The sequence below is a fragment of the Chionomys nivalis genome, chromosome 4 (genome assembly GCF_950005125.1).
Source record: "Chionomys nivalis chromosome 4, mChiNiv1.1, whole genome shotgun sequence".
NCBI classification, from domain to species: domain Eukaryota; kingdom Metazoa; phylum Chordata; class Mammalia; order Rodentia; family Cricetidae; genus Chionomys; species Chionomys nivalis.
This window is the reverse complement of record NC_080089.1, coordinates 70,530,272-70,549,414: the sequence shown is the minus strand read 5'-3', so window position 1 is coordinate 70,549,414 and position 19,143 is coordinate 70,530,272. Positions and strand designations below refer to the sequence as shown.

General features: G+C 41.0%; 1 protein-coding gene across 1 annotated transcript in view; it reads right to left on the bottom strand.

Annotated features, from left to right (window-relative positions):
- The window catches only part of Aldh1a2 (aldehyde dehydrogenase 1 family member A2), a 78,028-nt gene extending 60,469 nt beyond the window's left edge, over positions 1-17,559 (bottom strand). Inside the window, exon 1 of the mRNA XM_057767141.1 lies at positions 17,378-17,559. Coding sequence (XP_057623124.1) covers positions 17,378-17,494 — 117 coding nt within the window. The 5' untranslated portion in view covers positions 17,495-17,559. The remainder of the gene's footprint in view (positions 1-17,377) is intronic.
- Positions 17,560-19,143: the final 1,584 nt, after the last annotated feature.

Sequence of the window (19,143 nt, the reverse complement as noted above, 5' to 3'; positions counted from 1 at the left end):
CAGGCACTGTAAAGGACATTCCTACATCAGTTGTGACCACCCAGCTCTCCCAACTTCTTTCAGGCACGGATCGTGTCTTACACTTGGTTTGATCCGCTGGAGGGCTTTCTAGGTTTCCCTGCCCTCCCCTCCCATCTCAATCCTCCACTCCTTTCTCTCTCTCCCAGTGTGTCTGTCTCTTTCCCTCTCTACACACACACACACACACACACACACACACACACACACACACTCCATGCTTCCTATAGTTCCTCAAAGGGTCAAATTTCCACATGCATAGCCATTACTGGAGCACATAACTTAGGTAAGTCATGGGAGCATTCTAGGGCTCAATTTTCTCATACAAAATGTAGATGGAAACGCTTTGCTGAGAGGTAACACTGATTGAATAAGGTACTGGATTACAGAAAAGTCTGTCCCAGTGTGCACTGAGATGCTTTACTGATTCTGATTCAAGATATGAACGATCAATTTATGAGGCTGAAGAGATGGTTCAGCAGTTAAAAGCACTTGTTTCTCTTGGAGAAGATCAGAGTTCTGTTTTTAGCACCCATATGATGGCTAACTCTAGTTCCAGGGGATCTGACACCCTCTTCTTGCCTGTGAAGGTACGAGGCATGCCTGCACATGGTATACATACATACATACATGCATACAAACATGCATACAGGAAGAAAATCTACACCCATAAGATAAAAATAAAGATAATAATTTCAAAGAAACCTATGAATGTTCTAATTACCATATTCTCTGGATTTGTTCATTCTTCATTGCTACTTGAGGATCCATTGCCAACCATCACAGAGAGGAGAGCTGGAGAGGTAGAAGAGGCTGTCCCACATATAACTGGGCTCCCTAGATGTCCTTCCTATTGCTGCTGGAAGACAGGCTAAGAAAGGTGCTTCCAAACAGTCCTGGCCAGGAAAGGGGCTGATCAGTGGCCAACAAAATGGGCTTTGAGAAGAAAAGCTTGGGGAAAGGGCTGCACTGCCCACTGGTAGTCTTGAGTAAGCCCAATGTAACATGATTTCTTTTTGTCTTCTGCCTGGAAACAAATGTTCTTTGCCTATCTCCCCTGGGTTTAATTAGTCTTCTGTCTTTCTCAGGATTGACCGTTCATTTGCAAATGGAGGACATCAGAAAGACTGGTGGGTGTGGGTGTTGGAGTGGAAAGAGGTTGGAGTGTTTATTTTCAAAGCCACAGGGGTCCCCATTTGAAAAGCACCCAGCTTATCTCAATGTTTTTGTTTGTATGATTTTGAATTGGAAGGTTGGAGCAATTCATTTAGGAGATTAAGCTGTCCTTACAATGGATCTGGTTGGCCTATCCAATAGCATTGCTAAAGGTTAAGAGAAAGAAGTCTTCCCAGGGCACTCAGTGGTCCCAGTACAATTAGAAAGGATTCTTTGAATCTTCCTTCATTTTAATGCCAATTACATTTACATAAACGGGTGTCTATTTTGCAGCTCACAAGTAAGAATCATAAGCCTTCTGTCCAACACTTTAGGGTAGCCAGTTTCAACAAGATACAGGATGCCCAGTTAAGTGGGAATTTATTAAGAAGAGAAAAATGAGTAAAATTTCAACCTAAGTATGTTCCAAATCACTGAGAAATCCTGGGGTACACTTACACCAGAAAGTTACTTAATAATTCCAATTCAAATTTAACTAGATGTATTTTATCTGGCAAAATTAACCAGATTTTCTTAGGCCACCATGCTTCAAGAACGCTGAGTGACAAATAGAGCAGGTATCATTTCATTATTGCACTTACAACTTAACTCTTGGCAGAGCTGGGGAGTTTCATCAGACAGAATAACTCTGATGATGAATAAAGTGACATCATAGATATCAAGTGAGTTCTGACTCTCAGGATAAAGCTAATTCTAGCCGCGAAAGCCGGGTCCACTTATGTAAAATGCTCTCATCATAGAGAAACTCAAGGCCAAAGAAGCAACGAGCACCTTCAGTTGAATGAGAAATTGATTTACTTCTTTTCACTTGTAAGCTTGTAAATTAATTTCTTCATTTAAGTTGCAAAATAAACATCCTGTGTCAGAAGGGCTGAATATCCTAAGACTGAAAGGTCTTTTGAATCAGTAAATGAAGGGTTTCTCATTTCCTCGTGACGATAAATAAAAGGCAATCATTTTCATATACTGCTGGTATAGTTATAGAGAGGAATTAGTAAATTTTCAGATGGAAATAAAATAATTTCTAACATAATTATATCTATTTTATACTTAAATGATTCTTTTTCCTCTCTCTTTGGCTTTAGCAAATGTGCAAAAGAATCTATGAAATGCCTCCTCCTATCTCAGGAATTACTCTGTAATATTATTTACAATGATTCATTCCAAACATCCTTGACTTAAAAGGATGATGAACTAATAAGTGCCGGGTTTCACAGTTTATAGATTCTGCTTGTTACCTTAAACTCACATCTAATGTTTAGAAAGACTAATGTTAAAAAGACATTTTTGAGATCTCAATGCTCCTTAGTTCATTCATTCATGCCTTTCTTTTTCCATTCCCCTTCCCTCTTTTTTAATGGGTACCTTCCAAGGAGAAGGAAGAAGAGGAAAAGGAAGGAAGAAAAGGAGGGAGGAAGAAAGGGAGGACAGAGGAAGAAAGAAAACCAAATGTTTATTTGGTCAAGAAATTGCTAATTACAATTTAAAGGTTAAAAAATGAGTAGTTGATTGTGAGGTAAACCCATGTTGGCTATAGGACTTCCTACGAAATACCACTGAAAGTTGCCACTTGACATGCAGTCCTCCTCTGAAAAACTAGTCCTAACTACATGATACTCCTGTATGAGAAGTGGCTGGAATGTCAGCTTCACTCCCAGTGGCCTCCATCTGGCCTGAGCACTCTCCCTGGCATGATAAATCACTGACAGGGCCCTTACCTTCCTGCGTTTGATCTCAGCTCAGCAAGATGTGGTTTTGATGTGAAGAACTCCAGAACTCTTAGGTCAGAGACAAATCGCAGTGGCACTGACCTGCCAAGTGCTAAGTCTCTATTAGACTGTGTGAAAAGCGGTGAGCTTCTGACAAGGTTTCTCACCTCAGAGTTTCTGGGCCCTCTGTGGCTTTCAGGAACTTAGCGTGGCAGAAAAGTTGCTGCAACAGCTTAAAGAAGTGGCCGCAAACCTTTCCTGGCTATCTTAAGGAATAATCACAGCAGCCACTGCTCTAATTTCAAGGGCTGTAAACCTAGCAGACATGAAATAGGATTTCTGTTGGGCATATTTTTATATAAAGATCTCTTTTTACATACCAAAATATTATCTTTTTAATATACTAAAAAAAACAAAACAAACAAACAAAAAAAAACCATGAGAATCCCAAACTGATTCTTACTCAATGAACTTTACTGCACTACAAACACTCATGTGTAGGAGAATCATTAACAGAGGTTTTGTGAGCACTCTTTGGTAATCACCACTACACCTTTGGGAAAGGATTCTTAACAAAAGCATCCCAAAATTGGCCCCAGAAAGACAATTAAGTGTGAACAAGTTCAGTATTGTCCTTCCTGTTCTCTTAACCCCAGGTTCTGGGTCTTGGAGAGTGGGGAGTTTTAAAGCATCAAGATAGGAAGGAAAATGGTTGTTCTAGTTCTTTATATAAGTACATAAAAATATGCATCTCATTCTGTTCCCTTATTTTATAGTAATAAAATAATGTCTCGGAAATTGTCATCCAGGATCACAAAGCATCTTCCTGTTTCCAGGACCTAATTTACTGGGACACTTAACAAGCAATCAAATGATTTTGCTCATTCATTAGTTGAATAAGATGTATGTTATATGAGGAATCACTAAATGTGCACACCTTAGAGGCAGATCCCCGTCCTCGAATGTCTCACGCACTGCCTCATTCACTGCTTTGTGTGTGCCCTCAGTGAGAGGGTCTACTTCAAAGGACTGTGCAAGTCGGTGGGACTAGAGCAGTTTCCCATCCCGGGATGAGTGTTTTCTCTTGAGAAGAAATGCATAAAAGATGGTTATTTCAAAATGATACCTTAGCACTCACTTTCTAGTTGCCACTATACCAATTAGTGACCCCACAAAAGAGAGAGGCAATTTCATTTTCTATAGTGTTCTCATTAACTAGTTCATTCAAATACCAAAAATTGGGCTACAAAATATATGAAAGCAACCATGACATGTGGTCTTAGGAAAATCGGTTTTCTCCAACATGCCCAGGAGCAGCTGAACAACACAAAACAGACTCCCTGTTTTGGGAACACTTTTTGTTTTGTTTTGGTAATTTTTTTGTCTTAGTGGTTCTTGTCGTGTTTTAGTTTATTTGTCTTGATTTTTATTTTCTTTCCTTTTTTTTGAGAAAGAACATGAAATGGGGTAGGTAGGAAGGATCTGGGAGGAGTTGGGGGAGGGGAAAGTGCTTTAGGTGGAAAAGCATTTTAAATAAAAATACTAATTAATTTCAAAACAGGAAAGTTCAAGTCCAGAAAAAAAAACTAGTGTAAGCATAAGCAATAATTATACTCCTTGGTGTAACAGCATCAAACATATACATCACTTAATAGAAGTAAGAGATAAAGATTAGAAGTAAATCTCAAATATTACCTTTTGGGAGGCTTCTTGCATCAGATTTGGTGTTCTCAGAAGCTATGTGTATTTGTTACTACAAAAATGACAGCAGAAACTCCAAAAGTTGTAAAGTTAAAATTGGTATGAAATTTTAGTTGACTGAAATTATAAGGTTCCTAGTAAGCAAAAAGCACACCCCACAGCTACGCATTATTCACAAGTCTTTCTCTTAAGACACTCACAACAGAAACACAAATCAGACCACACCATCTTCCTGGAAAGCGAAGCCAGTAACTTTGTAAATACTCATTAAAGGCAAAACATTTGTTTTTCTTGCCCATATTTGTGTACAGACATCTACAGCAAATTCTGAACAATGATCTCCCTCCTTAAAGCAGATTATCAAGCCCCCCCAAATCCCTGTTCTGTATACTTCTTTTCTAAGCCTTCTCTTTTTCTCCGTTGGAATTCCTGGTAATGACACCCGAATGTGAGCAAACCTCATTAGTCTCCCTGCTGTTTACAAGACAGGATTTATGCTCAGTGTGCCAAACACAACGACACACATCACTAAATGGCTAAAACTACCACCCAGGTTCTAATCTGAGAAAAATTTCACTCGGCACAAACACCTATCAGCGTAGAGGAACGCGGAAGAGCAATTACTGCCAACACATGTAGTCCTTTAAGAGTACACCAATAAATACCCATTTGCAAAGGTTAATTTAATGCAACCCAGGCTGTTATCTGGAATAGTATATGTCACCAATTCAATCCATTAAGTAATTACTAAATTCTCAAGAGGGCTCATAGAAGTCAAATGTGGCTATCCCAGGTTCATTGCTTCTGTTTTCCCTAAAGGCCATTTAGGTCAACAGCTGGAAGAGAGAGCCACAAAGGTTGCCCAGCCCAACCAACCATTTTATGAAAACAGGTAAATGAGTCTAACCAGGGTTGCCCATCATCAGAGGTCTGCTCTAAGAGAAACTCCTTGAGACACAGAAGAGAAACACAAGTAAGAAGAATGGGAAATGGAAAGAATAAGGAGGGGCAGGCCTGTGGCATTGTGAAGAAGGAAAGATTCCTCTCTGAAAGTGGAGACAGAAATTTAAATGCTCTAAGATCACACCAAAGGACACAACTAACAGTCAACATTTCTTTGCTTAGGATTTTTGAGCCATTTCCAATAAAAACGTAGGCACCTCCTCCTTCTATCACTGACACGACTTAAGAAGCTTTGACTACTGCCTGGATTGCTCTGCTCTGTGTTCATGCTCAGATCCATGTAGTAACCATGTAACCTGACAGGAGTTAGCCCTCCTAGCCAGTCAGAAGGAACATCTCCACCCAACTCTTCTGGAAGGCAGTTCTCCACAGAGATAAGAATAAAATTATACAAAATAATCAGCTGGGGGGGGGCAGGGTCAAATAAAGATTATGAAATACATGTGAACATTCAGCAGCCTCAGAGCACACATCCTCATTGCCAAGGGGATCATCATAACCATGACAAAGAGAGCATCTTTTAAATGAAAAAGAAGCAAGCAGACAGGTGTTGTTCAGGGCAATGTGTGAGGCCCAGCCTGTGAGAATCCCCAGACACCTCTGCTTTACCATCACCTGCAGAATCACACCTACCCAGGTGGTTCATATCATGTCAGATTGTCTCCGTTTACTCCCTTGCTTGGTCTTTTCTCTTTAGCCATTCCAACTGTTGCTACTAGTGGCTACAGAAAATACTGATCAACTGGAGGTTTGGTATTTGTAGCCAAAGAGCTGGGTTTAAAATGTACTGTTAAAAGTAAGTAGAGCTGATGGTTCAAACTGTATTGTTTTCTTAGAGTTCTTGTGCGTTTCTTGCTGTTACCAACAGCAAAGAAGAGAACAGCATGCTGGCATTGTTACCTGCTATAGTGGTTGACCACGAAAAGGTATTTAATTTAAATATGCTCAATATTCTCACTTGTGAAAGGGAGCTATTACTATAATATTCATATTATAGGACTTCCATAAGAATTAAATATACTCATATACACATCAGCAGCTATTAATAATAATTATACAGCAGCCATTCAGTCAGCAAACATTTCCAATGCATCTACACTGCTACACATGGAGCTCAACACTTTTGATATACCTTGATATATAAGAGCTTGCAATTTAGTGATAGAATTATACAGAAAAAGTATAATCTCTAACACAAAAGTTGTACAGTTTTAAAGAAATACAAATAAGTAATATGGGCTTATAGACAATACAAGTTCACTATGGAAAAATACATTGTGTGGTCAACTTGGTTAGGCGTTACAAGGCACTACACCCAGATTCACGGTCAGAGAATCTAGTAACAGTCTTTGCAATCATAGGCACAGCTGCATGCATCCTATTGCTTACAGAATCCAAACACAGAGGAAAATGTGTAGCACCAGCTTTGACTTTTAAAATGAGTTACAGTATATTCAAATGGTTTATTTGAATAAACTATGATTTATTTTCAACTCTGATGCTAAGAAATAATTCAAATTTTTACACAGGCAGGATAAAATACTGTACCAAATTAGTTGGGCTTTTGTTTCTGAGATTTTATTTATTTCATGTATGTGAGTGTTTGCCTGAATATATGTCTGTGTACCACATGCATGACTGCCCAAAGAGCTTAGAAGAGGGTAACAGATATCCTGAGATTGTAGTTACAGATGGTTTTGAGCTGCCATGTGGGTGCTAGGAATTGAACTCACACCCTCTGGAAGAGCAAATAGTATTCTTAATCACTGAGCCATCCCTTTGGCCCCTGAATTAGGTTTTTTTTTTTTTAGAACTTTGAACTAGACATTATTTTTCATACTGCTTTCTCCAAAACGTATAAACAAGCAGCTTATAATTAAAAACTTGTTTTATTTACCATGGCCTTTCAAAAATGAGTGGTGTGTGTGTGTGTGTGTGTACTCACAGAAGTGAGAAAGCATGCAAGTCCTCTAGTGTGAGCACAATAATAGCTGACATCTAACACTTACAGCTATAAGTAATGTAGGAAGGCAAGGAGAATTCAATTCTGGCATGAGTGAATTGTAATCATCAGTGTCTCGGGGTTTTAAAATAAGTTCACTTAGAAGTAGGCTCTTAGCTTAGGGAAACCAATGTCCTTAAAAGTGTCCATCAACTTCTTACAGACCCACAATAGAGAAGACCAGACTTGGAGACCACACATTCCAGACTTCCTAATTTTATTACAAAATTACACAGGACAAAATTAAAAAACAAAACAAGGTACCCATTAATATATCTGACTTTCCATATCATTTGTCTTTCATATTTATGTGTCCTTGCACATAAACCATATACCAATTCCAAGGAGATTAAGACATGAATACAAAAATCAAAGGTTTCAATAATAAAACAAAATGTTCAGAGCAATATAAAACCACCTTAAAATGCCTGGAGGTGGTGGTGCATGCCTTTAATCCCAGTACTCAAAAGGAAGAAGAAGCAGGTGGATCTCTGTGAGTTTGAGTCCAGCTTGGTATACAGAGCTAGTTCCAAGACAGGCTCCAAAGCTATACAGAGAAATCCTGTCTTAAAAAATCAGAAAGAAAGAAAAAAAAAAAGCAAAAAGTCAAAACACTTGAAATTACAACGTATTTCTTAGTCAAGAAACAAAATTTCTTCATTTGCAATTAAAACTTAATGATAATTAGAGAAAAAAGATGGAGAGAAAGAATATAATCAGCAAGAAAATGTTTGCATATTATATATCTGACAAAGGATTGCATTCCTGAATATGAATAAATATTATAAATCAATACTAACACATATACATGGTAAAACGAGCAAAAATTCTAGCCAGTTTACATAAGAGACAAACCAAATAGCAAGTGAGTATATAAGAATCGTCATCTCACAAGAAATCAAGAAAGTGCCAATCACAACTGCAATGTCTCTCCATATAGGGTTGCCAAGTCTGGCAAGTATCAGAACCCAAGCACAGGCAAGGATATAGAGTACTGGGGACTCTGGTGGACGATAGATAGTGGAGCTGTAAACTTACATAATTACATTAGACAGAGATCTGGCATTTCCAATTGAACTGTTTGAACAGTCATGAGCCAGTAAATCTCTTGTACACATATATTCTAGAAGCTCTCTCATCAGTTATATAAGGAGATATGCTGAAGACCGCTCATTTTTATAGCAAAATATTGAAAATATTTTAAATGTCAATAGTTGAATAAATTAAAAATTAGGATATAGACAAAGTATGAAACAATATAAAATCATGACAATGAATAAGTTGTAGGTATACCTGACAATACAGGTGAACCTTGGAAATATGATGTTAAGCAAAGCAAAATATATCATAAGATATATACAGCATAATGCCACTTATACAAAATATTGTATCACAGAAAACAACAACACACTATTTATGGGTGCGTCTATATGTATGGATAAGATAAAGATTAATGCCTCTGAGGACAAAGGGGAGGGGAAGGATCTTGCAGGAGGGTCTCAGTGCAACTCTTTACAACTTAGTAATTGCAGATGGTCTCCAACTCACGCGGACCTCACTCTAAGTTTTCAGTTTTATGCAGAAAATCAATATGCATTCAGCAGAAACTACACTTTAAATGCTGCTCTTTTCCTAGGCAGGGAAGATGTGAAACAATACCCTCGGGTGATTACGGACGGCAGTGGCAGCTCTATAAGCCACATGGTGGGTGTACAACTCTTCCCCTACAGTACACTGTTGCTAAGCTGTGATGTCAGGTAGGTTAGGCACGTTGAACGAATTTTCTAATAGAGGGAGCTTCAACTTGAGCTGGGGAGGAAATGATCTGTGTTGTGAACTGTTATCATATTCATATACACACATACTCGTGTTTCCACCTATACTTTTCTATGTAATTGATTCCTCTTGAACGTATCTAACTACAGTGACTGTTCAGCAAGCCTGAAAAGTCTCCTTACTTCTGACTCCCCCAGCACTTGATCCACTTTCATCCTGTCATCAGCATGGAAGTCACTAGCGTGCACCCTCACTCAGTGGCTGAGCGGGAATTCTCTTCAGGTTCTTCCCGTGCTGACCACATCTAAGTGTCATTTTGTGCCAGACAGTGACCACCAATGCTCTGTACAAAAGAGGCCTTAACAAATGCTGAATTAATCAACAAATGAGCAACTTTAGGTGAGGAAAAGGATAACTCTGACTACAGTTAAAAATAAAATTGGCCCTAGGTAATACAATTAGATAACTTTCTCTGGAGCTAGAAAGATGGCCCAGCAGTTAAGAGCATGTTTTCTTGCAGAAGACCTGGGTTTAATTTCTATCAACCACAACCATCCATAACTCTAAATCTAGAGAATTCTATCACCCTCTTTTGACCTGCTTGGGTACCAGACATGCACATGGTACACAGACATAAAGCCTAGCAAAATATTTACACACATAAAATAAACAAATCTAAAATTAAAAAAGAAAATAGCCTCTCTTCTAAGTTACATTGTTATCCTAGATATCAGACTCTATAGTACAGATGAGACAGAATTGCTCAGTTCAGGGTTGGAGAGAATGAAATCAAAGTTTTGTATTGATTCTTGCTCTCCCCCAACCAAGGATTTGCTGAGGAAGTCCAAACTTTGCCCCTATGGAAAGAAGGCCTCCAGTTGTCTCCATGAATGCACACAGGCGCTTCCTAGTATCATTTTCCCAGCTGAAGCCTTGCTACTGCATCCTCTTACCCTGACCTTTTCCATCATCATGCCCAGTCTATAGATTTGGTTTAGGGACTGGTGACTGAAGAAAAAGATTATTTTTGTCTATTAATGAGTTTGTTAAACTCATAATATCTTGCCAGACTTACTTCTTGGAGGTAGTTCTCTATGTAGGAAGGGACTTGTGACCTACAACACTTTGTCTTGGTTTAATCTTCAGGAAAACCTAGAAATGGCATGAAGCAAAGGGCTTGAAGTCTCAGACTTGAAATAAGCAGACTTAGTCTGGATGAATAAAAATTATGGTTAAATATACAAATATAATCTATTTCGCATTGCTCTCTCATCTTTAATAATCAGTATGAGACCAACTGTTGTAACAGGAAAGCTTCTTTCTAGAATAAAAATGAGCATGGTTACACCAAGACTTCCTAATTTTTAACCACACTACAAGGAAGGCAATTAACTCCCTGGTGTAGTCCCAGGGAAGCAAGCATAAAGGGCCCAGCAGAAGTCATGATGCTGCAAACACCCAGTTATTATTCCTACAGGCATTTCCAAAGCCCAAAAGTGTTTTCAAACATAGACTTACTGTAAATACACTAGTAAAAGTTGAGATTCTAGTAGTTTGCTGGCAGAGAGCTCGCCTACTAGGAATGTTCATATTTTAAAGGGAAACAATTGAAATATGACTCAATATTAAAGCAAGACAAGTAATAAATACCACAGATAAGAATTTCACAGTTTGGAAACTTTAATATATTTGAAAGGTTACATGGTGTAGGGTTTTGAGAATGTCTGAAAGGCAATTAAAAATTAGCCAAAGTGACATAATAGCAATCAGGTCTATAGGCATTAGATTCGTATTTGACAGGAAACGAAGGGTTTCAAATTACCTGACATCATAAATAAAGAAATTAATAAGAGGCTAGGAAGGCTGTCAATAGTCACTGGCAAATGCTATTACTTTCTGGAAGGTGACTGTCCTCTGCCTCCAAATTCATGCATTATCTTGGATAGTCAAAGCCAATGAAAGTTTCTATAGCTTCAGATTACATAAATCAAAGACATTTTTCCACTGCCAAAAGATAACTAACTTCTGAGATCTGGTTACAACTTCGTTCAAACTATTTTAAAAGTATTCCTAACTCAGCATTTATGTTCAGCCAATTGAGCATATTGCATGCAATATATTAATGTTACACCTTGACTCATGTATCAGATAAAGAATTTGTTATTGAAATACTAGCTTGGAAATTAATTTAGTGACTTTTTGATAAATATAAGACACCCGAAGAAACATCCAGAGAGTCTTTCTTAGTGAAAAGTACATAGCTCACAAATAAGCATTCAATTCTGATCTTTCTTAAATTTGGCAACCTTCAATTTGGAACTACAAATGTAATTATGATCCAAATGAAATCATTATATTTACAAAAACACATTTCACTGACTTATTGTCAGCATAGGTACTTTCTTGTTTAGTCCTGAGAGCCCTGAAAAGCAGGTTCTACTATTTCAATTTTGATCAATGTAAAAATTGAAACTCAGAAAAAAAAAAACATTGAGAGAAGACACTATACATACTCTTGACTACTGACTCTCCAAGGCCTGGCACTGCACCTGGCACCACATGCTTATGTGCTAGGTGTCCAGGTAGTCAATAAATGCATGCCTGACCAGTCTTTGATCAAAAACCTATTTTAACTCAAAGCCCTTCTCTTTCCATGCCAAGAGCTTGTAAACATTTTACAAAATGTGGGCCGTATGGTCTCTGCTATAAGGACTCAGCTTCTGACATTGCAATGAAACAACAGACAATGTGTTACTGAACAGGCAGAGCTGTGCTGCAATAAAACTTTCTTTACATAACCAGGTGGGCTGTGTATAGTCTGTGGACCACAATAAACTGTTAGTAAAATAGCACAAAACACAAAACCACAGTATATCAGTATATGCATCTCATTATTCCACTGAGAAAGACTCAGAACTGGGAACCATGTGCTAAGACTTGAAATACTTATTGGCTTGGTCATGGTTGGATCATCCAGTTTCACTAATGGAAAAGAGAAAGAACCAACTCTACACGCCTGGCTTTTCTTAAGCTTGGCTATACTGAACTTAGATCTCAGAGGGCAGGTTCCCAAGTCTATACTGTAATAGAAAAAGATTGTTCATCATTCAGCACACGATGGTTCCACGTGGTAACCCCGGTACCTGTAACAGAAAGCACTGGAACAGGGCCTCAGGAGGATTATACAATCCAATCCCACGATAACTACTCTTTGTTTGATAAAAGCATCAAAAAGCTGTACTGCTATTTTTAAAAAGTATTATTTTACTGTGTGTTTGGGTATGGAGGGGGTGTCAGGTACCCTCCTTGACTACTTTCCCAGTTATCTTGTAAAGCAAAGTCTCTCAATGAACAAGGAGTTCTCCAACTCAGGCAGACTAGCATGCTCGCTAGTCCCAGGACTCCCATCTCCATATTGCCAGCTGTCCCACCAAGCTTTTTATGAGTGCTAAAGACAGGATCTTGGGTCCTCAGGCTTACAGGCCAAGTACTCTATTGGCTGAGCCATCTCCCAAGACTCTGAAAAGGTAAACAAACAAACAACAAAAAGCAAGAAAAAAAGAACTAAAAGTCCTCTATAAACAAACAGACATCTAGATGGATAATTTATCATCAAAACAGGATAAATATTTGGAATGAAAACTTAGAATGATATCCAAGATGGCAAGATTCAAGGTCCAGAAAAGGCAAGAATCATGACCAAGAATAAGAAAAATAACAGTAAATTAAAGTCAAGGAATCAAAGATTATAAAGGTACCACTGGAGATACAGCTCAGTGGTTTTAAAAGCACTTGCTGTTTTTGCAGAGGACCTGGGTTTGGTTCCCAGCACCCAAACAAGTGGCTCACAACCACCAGCTTCGGAAGATCTGACACCCTTACCTGGCCTCTTTGAACACCTGCATACGTGTAGTACACATACGTACACTCAAGGATACATATAAAAAATGCATCTTGAGAAAAATTATAAAGGTGACTCTTTTAAGTGAATTAGATGGATTTCACATTCTCCTCATGTTTCCATTAGAAGCAATAAAATGAATATTTAATCTTTCTACATTTTAAAACAAGTGTCATAGATAAGTAAAGAACATGACAAAGAATGCATTCTCAGTTTTTCAAAATTCAAGGCCAAGTTCTTCCTTATCAATTATTCCTATTTTTATTCTCCTTCAAAAGATTTCACAGGACTAAAGTGTGTGTGTGTGTTCACGCATGGAAGTGCCAGGTAAGTCTTAATAAGGCCCGTGAAAATGCAAGCGGTACTGCAAACATTATCATTACATCGATCAACTGATCTGCTGCTACTCTGAGAAGAACATTTTGGCACTCAATCTTTTAAAAAAGACTTTAAGTTCCTAGAGGGCAGGTGTTCCATAATCCAATTTGCACTATTGTTAGGATATGGTCCCTCAAAAACCCTTTGAACAGAGTTGGAATTGACCCCAGAAAAAAAGACCACACTTATTAAAAGGGTGTTAAGTGAACAAGTAAAAGAATAAACAATAGGTATCCAAATGCACATTTGTTCTAATTTTTCCCAGTGAGCTGCCTTTTGTGTTTTCTCCTCTAGTGCAGCATACCAGTGCTCAACAAACGTCCTCTTTCTGGATCCTTGTGCCTCTCCACAGCATCAAACGCTGGGGGAACACAGAACCCTGCATGTTGTCAGTTACGGAGATTTTTCAGTTGCTCATGAAAAGAGGGAGCCAGTGGTGCTAGAAGGAAAGATGAAGCCGATAGAGAAAGCAGAAAGTGGAGTAGAATAAAGAGAAACTTTTTAAAGACCTGGGAATCTGGGAACGGGGGGGGGGGGGCGGGGGGGAAGGGAGGGAGAGGAAGGGAGGTCCCACAGCCAGGAGCAGTTCCTAGGAGAATGCCAAGCCTTAGTTTTACAATGTGTATGCTTCCAGAATATGGCCGTCAACACAAAAACCAGAGAGATGAAACAGAAATCACTCAGAAAAGCTGAGAAAAGTACAGCAAAAGGCAATCAGATTCCATATTAGTTATTAGGCAGTCTTCAAAGAACACAGGGAGCCTTCTTTCTGCTCCACCCTGGTGCTCTCCACGCTTCATACCAGTATTCCTCTCTCTTGACTATTAGTCTCAAAAAGTAAGCAAACAATAACCCATATTCCTTAGTAAGGATCACTGAAAGAAAAATAACTTGGGGACTAGGTTCCTGTATTAGGAGAAAAAGAAAATAGACATATTCCAAAGGTATTATTGTCATTTATCTTTTGTATAAAATAGATACTAGAACTTGGAGCCAGAGACTTAATTTTTAGTGAAATGCAATTGCTTAAAAGCGAATAGAAAGCCATACTTAGGCTCTTTCAGAGTGCTTCTAGACTGAACTTCCCTTTCCTAGCATTGACACACAATGGCATTACCATAATATTGAATATTTTCCCCATTTTCTTATTAAAAGTGAAAAATTCTTTTAGAAGAAATAAAATGATGAAAATTGCAGAAAAATACAGAATCACAAATGCAAAATATCCCAAGAACACTTTTTTAAATTCTCATAATCTGATCAGTTATGTTGGTCACTTATTAGTTTATAATGTCAAATCACATAGAAAAATCAATTGTAGATCATTCAATAAGGACATGTTTAACAGGACAAATGATGAATGATAAATCTATTTGCCTTATAGTACCTTTATTTGATGCAAATGTTTTATTTCCTGAGAAGACATAATAAAATTTACATTACCCTTTAACATTTTTCCTAGCAAATATAATAGCACTAAAGAGGTGCCTGTTTACCTTGTTCATTATTCTGTTTGAAATTTATAATAAAATTTTCCTCACGTTTAATCATGAATGATTTTTTTAAAAAGACCTCCCAACTTTTTCTTTTGAAGAAAAAAAATCTTAAGCTATCAAAAGAGCAGTCACTATTCTTTCTGTTAAAATAAAATAAGCCAAAATGGCTTGTTGGTGATTCCTGTCTCAGAAAATTTAGAAGTCTCACTAAAGAGCTGAGGACAGAAGCCGCTGGGAATGCTCACAGATAGCCGATTTTACACGTTTTTGTGAAAGAGCTCGCCTGTGGATTAGTGTTACTCACATTTACGAGGGTTGTTTGTCAAGGCAAAAATAAGGTGCCTCCTCCCCACAAATTAAAGAATCACGTTACAATCCATTATTTCATTTCTGATTGTTTTTCTTGGTAATAAGTGGGAAAATGGATCCTGGATAAAAGTCTTCATGGAGCTAAAAAAGACTCCGACATTAAAGGCTCCAATTAGCTATAAATCAGTTGTCCTTCCTACTGGGGAAGAACAAGAGAGAGAAGAGAGGGGCGGCTAGAGAAAAGAATTGGAGGAGCTTCCAAATGAAATTCTGAAAAAGATATCTACTGCAGACTTTCAGGGTCTGTTAGGATAAGCTGATCAAAAGTAAGTCTAAAACAAACCCTGGGCAATCACGTGTGCATCTTGCCTCTTAAGATCTCTAAAGCGCAGCAGAAGAGGTTAGGGACCCTCATAAAACAAAACTTTTATGTGAATGCTTCCCTGGCTTGTTCCTAAACCGGGAGATGTGCCACACACTGGCACTATTGTTATGCAAACAATGCCTAAAGGGCTATAACCATTAACGACCTCTCATTAAAATGGCTTTCAAAAATTTGTCACAGCATCTAAAAGCTAACAGGTACATTAAATCCACCTAAATCTACATTCAAAAATGCGAATCCTACTAATCCTAATTTTGAAATTCAATGCAACAAATTTTCAGAAACGATGTTTTTGCATTGCTCTTTCAACCATTGCAGTGTCAGAGGCGACTAACTTAAGTTCTCTACATTTCGTGCATCTTCTAATGCCCGCAGTGGAGCACGAATTAGTTGTATTGTGTGTGCACGCTGCATTTAAGTTAATGGGTGTAAGTTTGAGGAAGGGATGGGAATCAAGTAAGAGAAATCTCAAATGAACTCCCAAGAAATGTGGCTTTAAATGCTGTGCCCGCCTCTTTGCTATAACATACATTCCCTTTGTGTACATATTTCACAAATTTCACCTCATGGATAAAACAGATTCTCCCCACCCCGAGAAAGTGTGTGTGGTGGTGGGGGTGGGGTCAATTTACATCGGGTATCAGGCGCGCTTTGCTTTTTAACGCGGTTTAACAACAATAATTCCTGCTTGGCAATCGTAAGACGTCAGAATTCGTTAGGGGAAAAAACTGAACTTTTTTCAGTGCAAAAGTGAGCTCGCTAATTTGTGCAAATTCAGTTGTTTTCCCTTTACTAAGATGTGCATTGCCTACAAAATCCTGAAGAAATCCTGGCATCGATCTACTGTGCCTCGGCCGGGTTCCCGCGAAATCTGTGGGACCCGAGTCCTGACAACCCCTGCAGCGACCCGGCTCTGAGGGAAGCTGGTCCCGCGCGGCCGCGCAGGAGGGCTGCGGGGCAACGCGGGACTGCAACGCCACTCTGGCGGGGAACCCCAGTTTGCTCTAAGACTGACGGACCCGGACCCGGACCCGGACCCGGACAACTGCATGCCTGCGTGCTCTGAGGAGACCCTGGGGAACCACCTCCCAAGCCTGACCCTGGTCTGCAGAGGAGACCCGGGGACCCCAAAACCGGAACTCCGTCTGCTCTGAGAAAACTTGGGGGACCGCAGAAGCGGACTCCAGCCTGTTCGGAGATCCAAGGGACCGCAGAGCCAAGTCTAGTTCTGCCCTAGGGATATCTAAGGGACCCCAGAACCGGACCTCGGCTCGCCCTAAGGACACCCAGGGGACCCCAGAACCCGAACCAAGCCTGCTTTGAGAAACCCCACCTCCCTAGTGAGCCCCGAGGTCGTCACCGCCGTCTGCCACTGACGGCGACCCCCGCGCTGCCTCCTCATGGGGGCCGGTTCCCAGGAGACGCTCCCCGAGCCGCGGCGGGACTTCAGAAGCCCGCATCGTCATTCCCGCGGAGGCGCGGGGGTGACAGGCGACCTCTGGGCCCCGGCCTCGGAAGACATCCCGAGGGAAGCTTCTAGAAAGCGTCCGCGGACGGCTTTACCTTGGTGTACTTGATCTCCAGGTTGGGCGTGGGCGACGGCAGGAGCTGCAGCGAGGCCATGAGCGCGGCGGGGTCGGCCTTCACCTCGCCGGGCATGGCGATCTCGCTGGAAGTCATGGGCAGCCGCGGGTGGGTGTGCGCGGGGCGCTGCGCGGCCGGGGCGCGCTCGCTGTATATAGGCAGGTGTCAAGCGGGGCGCGCTTCTTATTGGACGTGCGGCCCATGAGGACGTCCCGCCGCGGCCCGCATTTGCATACGGCCCTGCGCACGGCGCCGCGCGCCCGCACGGTCAAGTCCGCCGCGCCCCCGGGGGCCTCGACGGCCGAGGTGCGGCCTCGCGCGCGGGACCCGGCTCGGAGAGAGCGGCCCTCCGAGCCCAGTAGCCGGACGGTCCCGGTGAAGAGGTGCCCGAGCTCAGGTCCCGCCGAACCCCGCGCCCCTTCACTCTCCGCTGTCCCTCCCCTCCACACCCCCGGGTCCCGAGCAGCCCGAGGGACCCTCCGCCCAGCCCTCCCACGTAGCGCGAAGGACGCGTGGCCACGGGGTGGGGTGATAGACGCGCCCCACGCTCTCAAGGAGAACTTTCTGGAGCAGCCGACACCGGCCGCGCTGGCCCCCCACCAGGCTTCTCCGCCCAACTGCTGCCCTCTGCCGGCCCTGCGGCCTAGCTGTGCCTGAGTGCCTTGGGGTGTGTGGTTCCCGGTCCCTCTGTTCTCATTTCAACCACACCCGGAAACATGGGACTTTTGGTCTGGTAGCAACTGCCATCCTGTCTGATCCCCAGGTTGAGCTTCCATCTCCATTCCTTCTCCTCCAACAAGCGACCTATTAGATAGTAGAGATGGCGGAAAAGATGGGTACCAATCAAGAAGCTGGACAGCTCACTCCAGATAGGGTTACGGGGAATCATTGGGCTAATATTGGAGCCCCATATAGAAAGAACTTTTTAAAGACTTTCTGCCTCATCCCTGTGAAATCCTCACAAACCTTCTCCATTTTGTTTCCTCCTATTTTTCCATGGAACATTTTAAACTCCCGAGCAACTGCTTCTTTCTCCCCTCATGTCGTTTTTAGAACCCCTTGACTCAGAACCATTTCTTAGCTTATACAGAAAACATGGATTTTAAATATGTTCATTAACTAAAGCTGCCTAATGATTGGTGCTTAGGTGCTGTGCAGACAGACAGAATGCTGTGGTCTTACCGGGTTTGTGAGACACGATGCAGGCTCTGAGAATTAAGATTATCTGCCTGAGGTGACCTGAGTGGAGTGCTTCGTAGAGCAGCAATGCGCCTTAATTTGGGTCGTTGAGAGATTTCCGTTCACAGAGAATATCTGTGGCCAAAGATTGTGTCTTAATAACAGAGTGTGCTCATGAGAATCTCTTTTTGTTTATGCTGTAGAAGACCAGATACTGAGGAAGAAGGAGAACTTGGTGAAGAAGTAACTCCGTTGGTAGAGTGCTTGTCTAGAATTCTGGACTCAGTTCCCAGCACACATAGGACCAGGATAGTGATGCATGCCTGAAAACCCAGCGTCCCAGCACTCACTCACTTGGGACGTGGAGGCAGGAAGATCAGAAGTTCATCCTCCCTTACACCAGAAGAGACCAAAGGCTGTATCTTGTTGTGGGGTGGGGGTTGATCTCAGGATATGGTTTTTTAAAAAGGAGAAAAAGCACCAGCAAATAAACAGTTATTTTTTGTTGTGTCCCCTGTCTTGTCCTCCCTCCACCCAAAGGTATTTTCCCCATCTTCCAGGCAGGG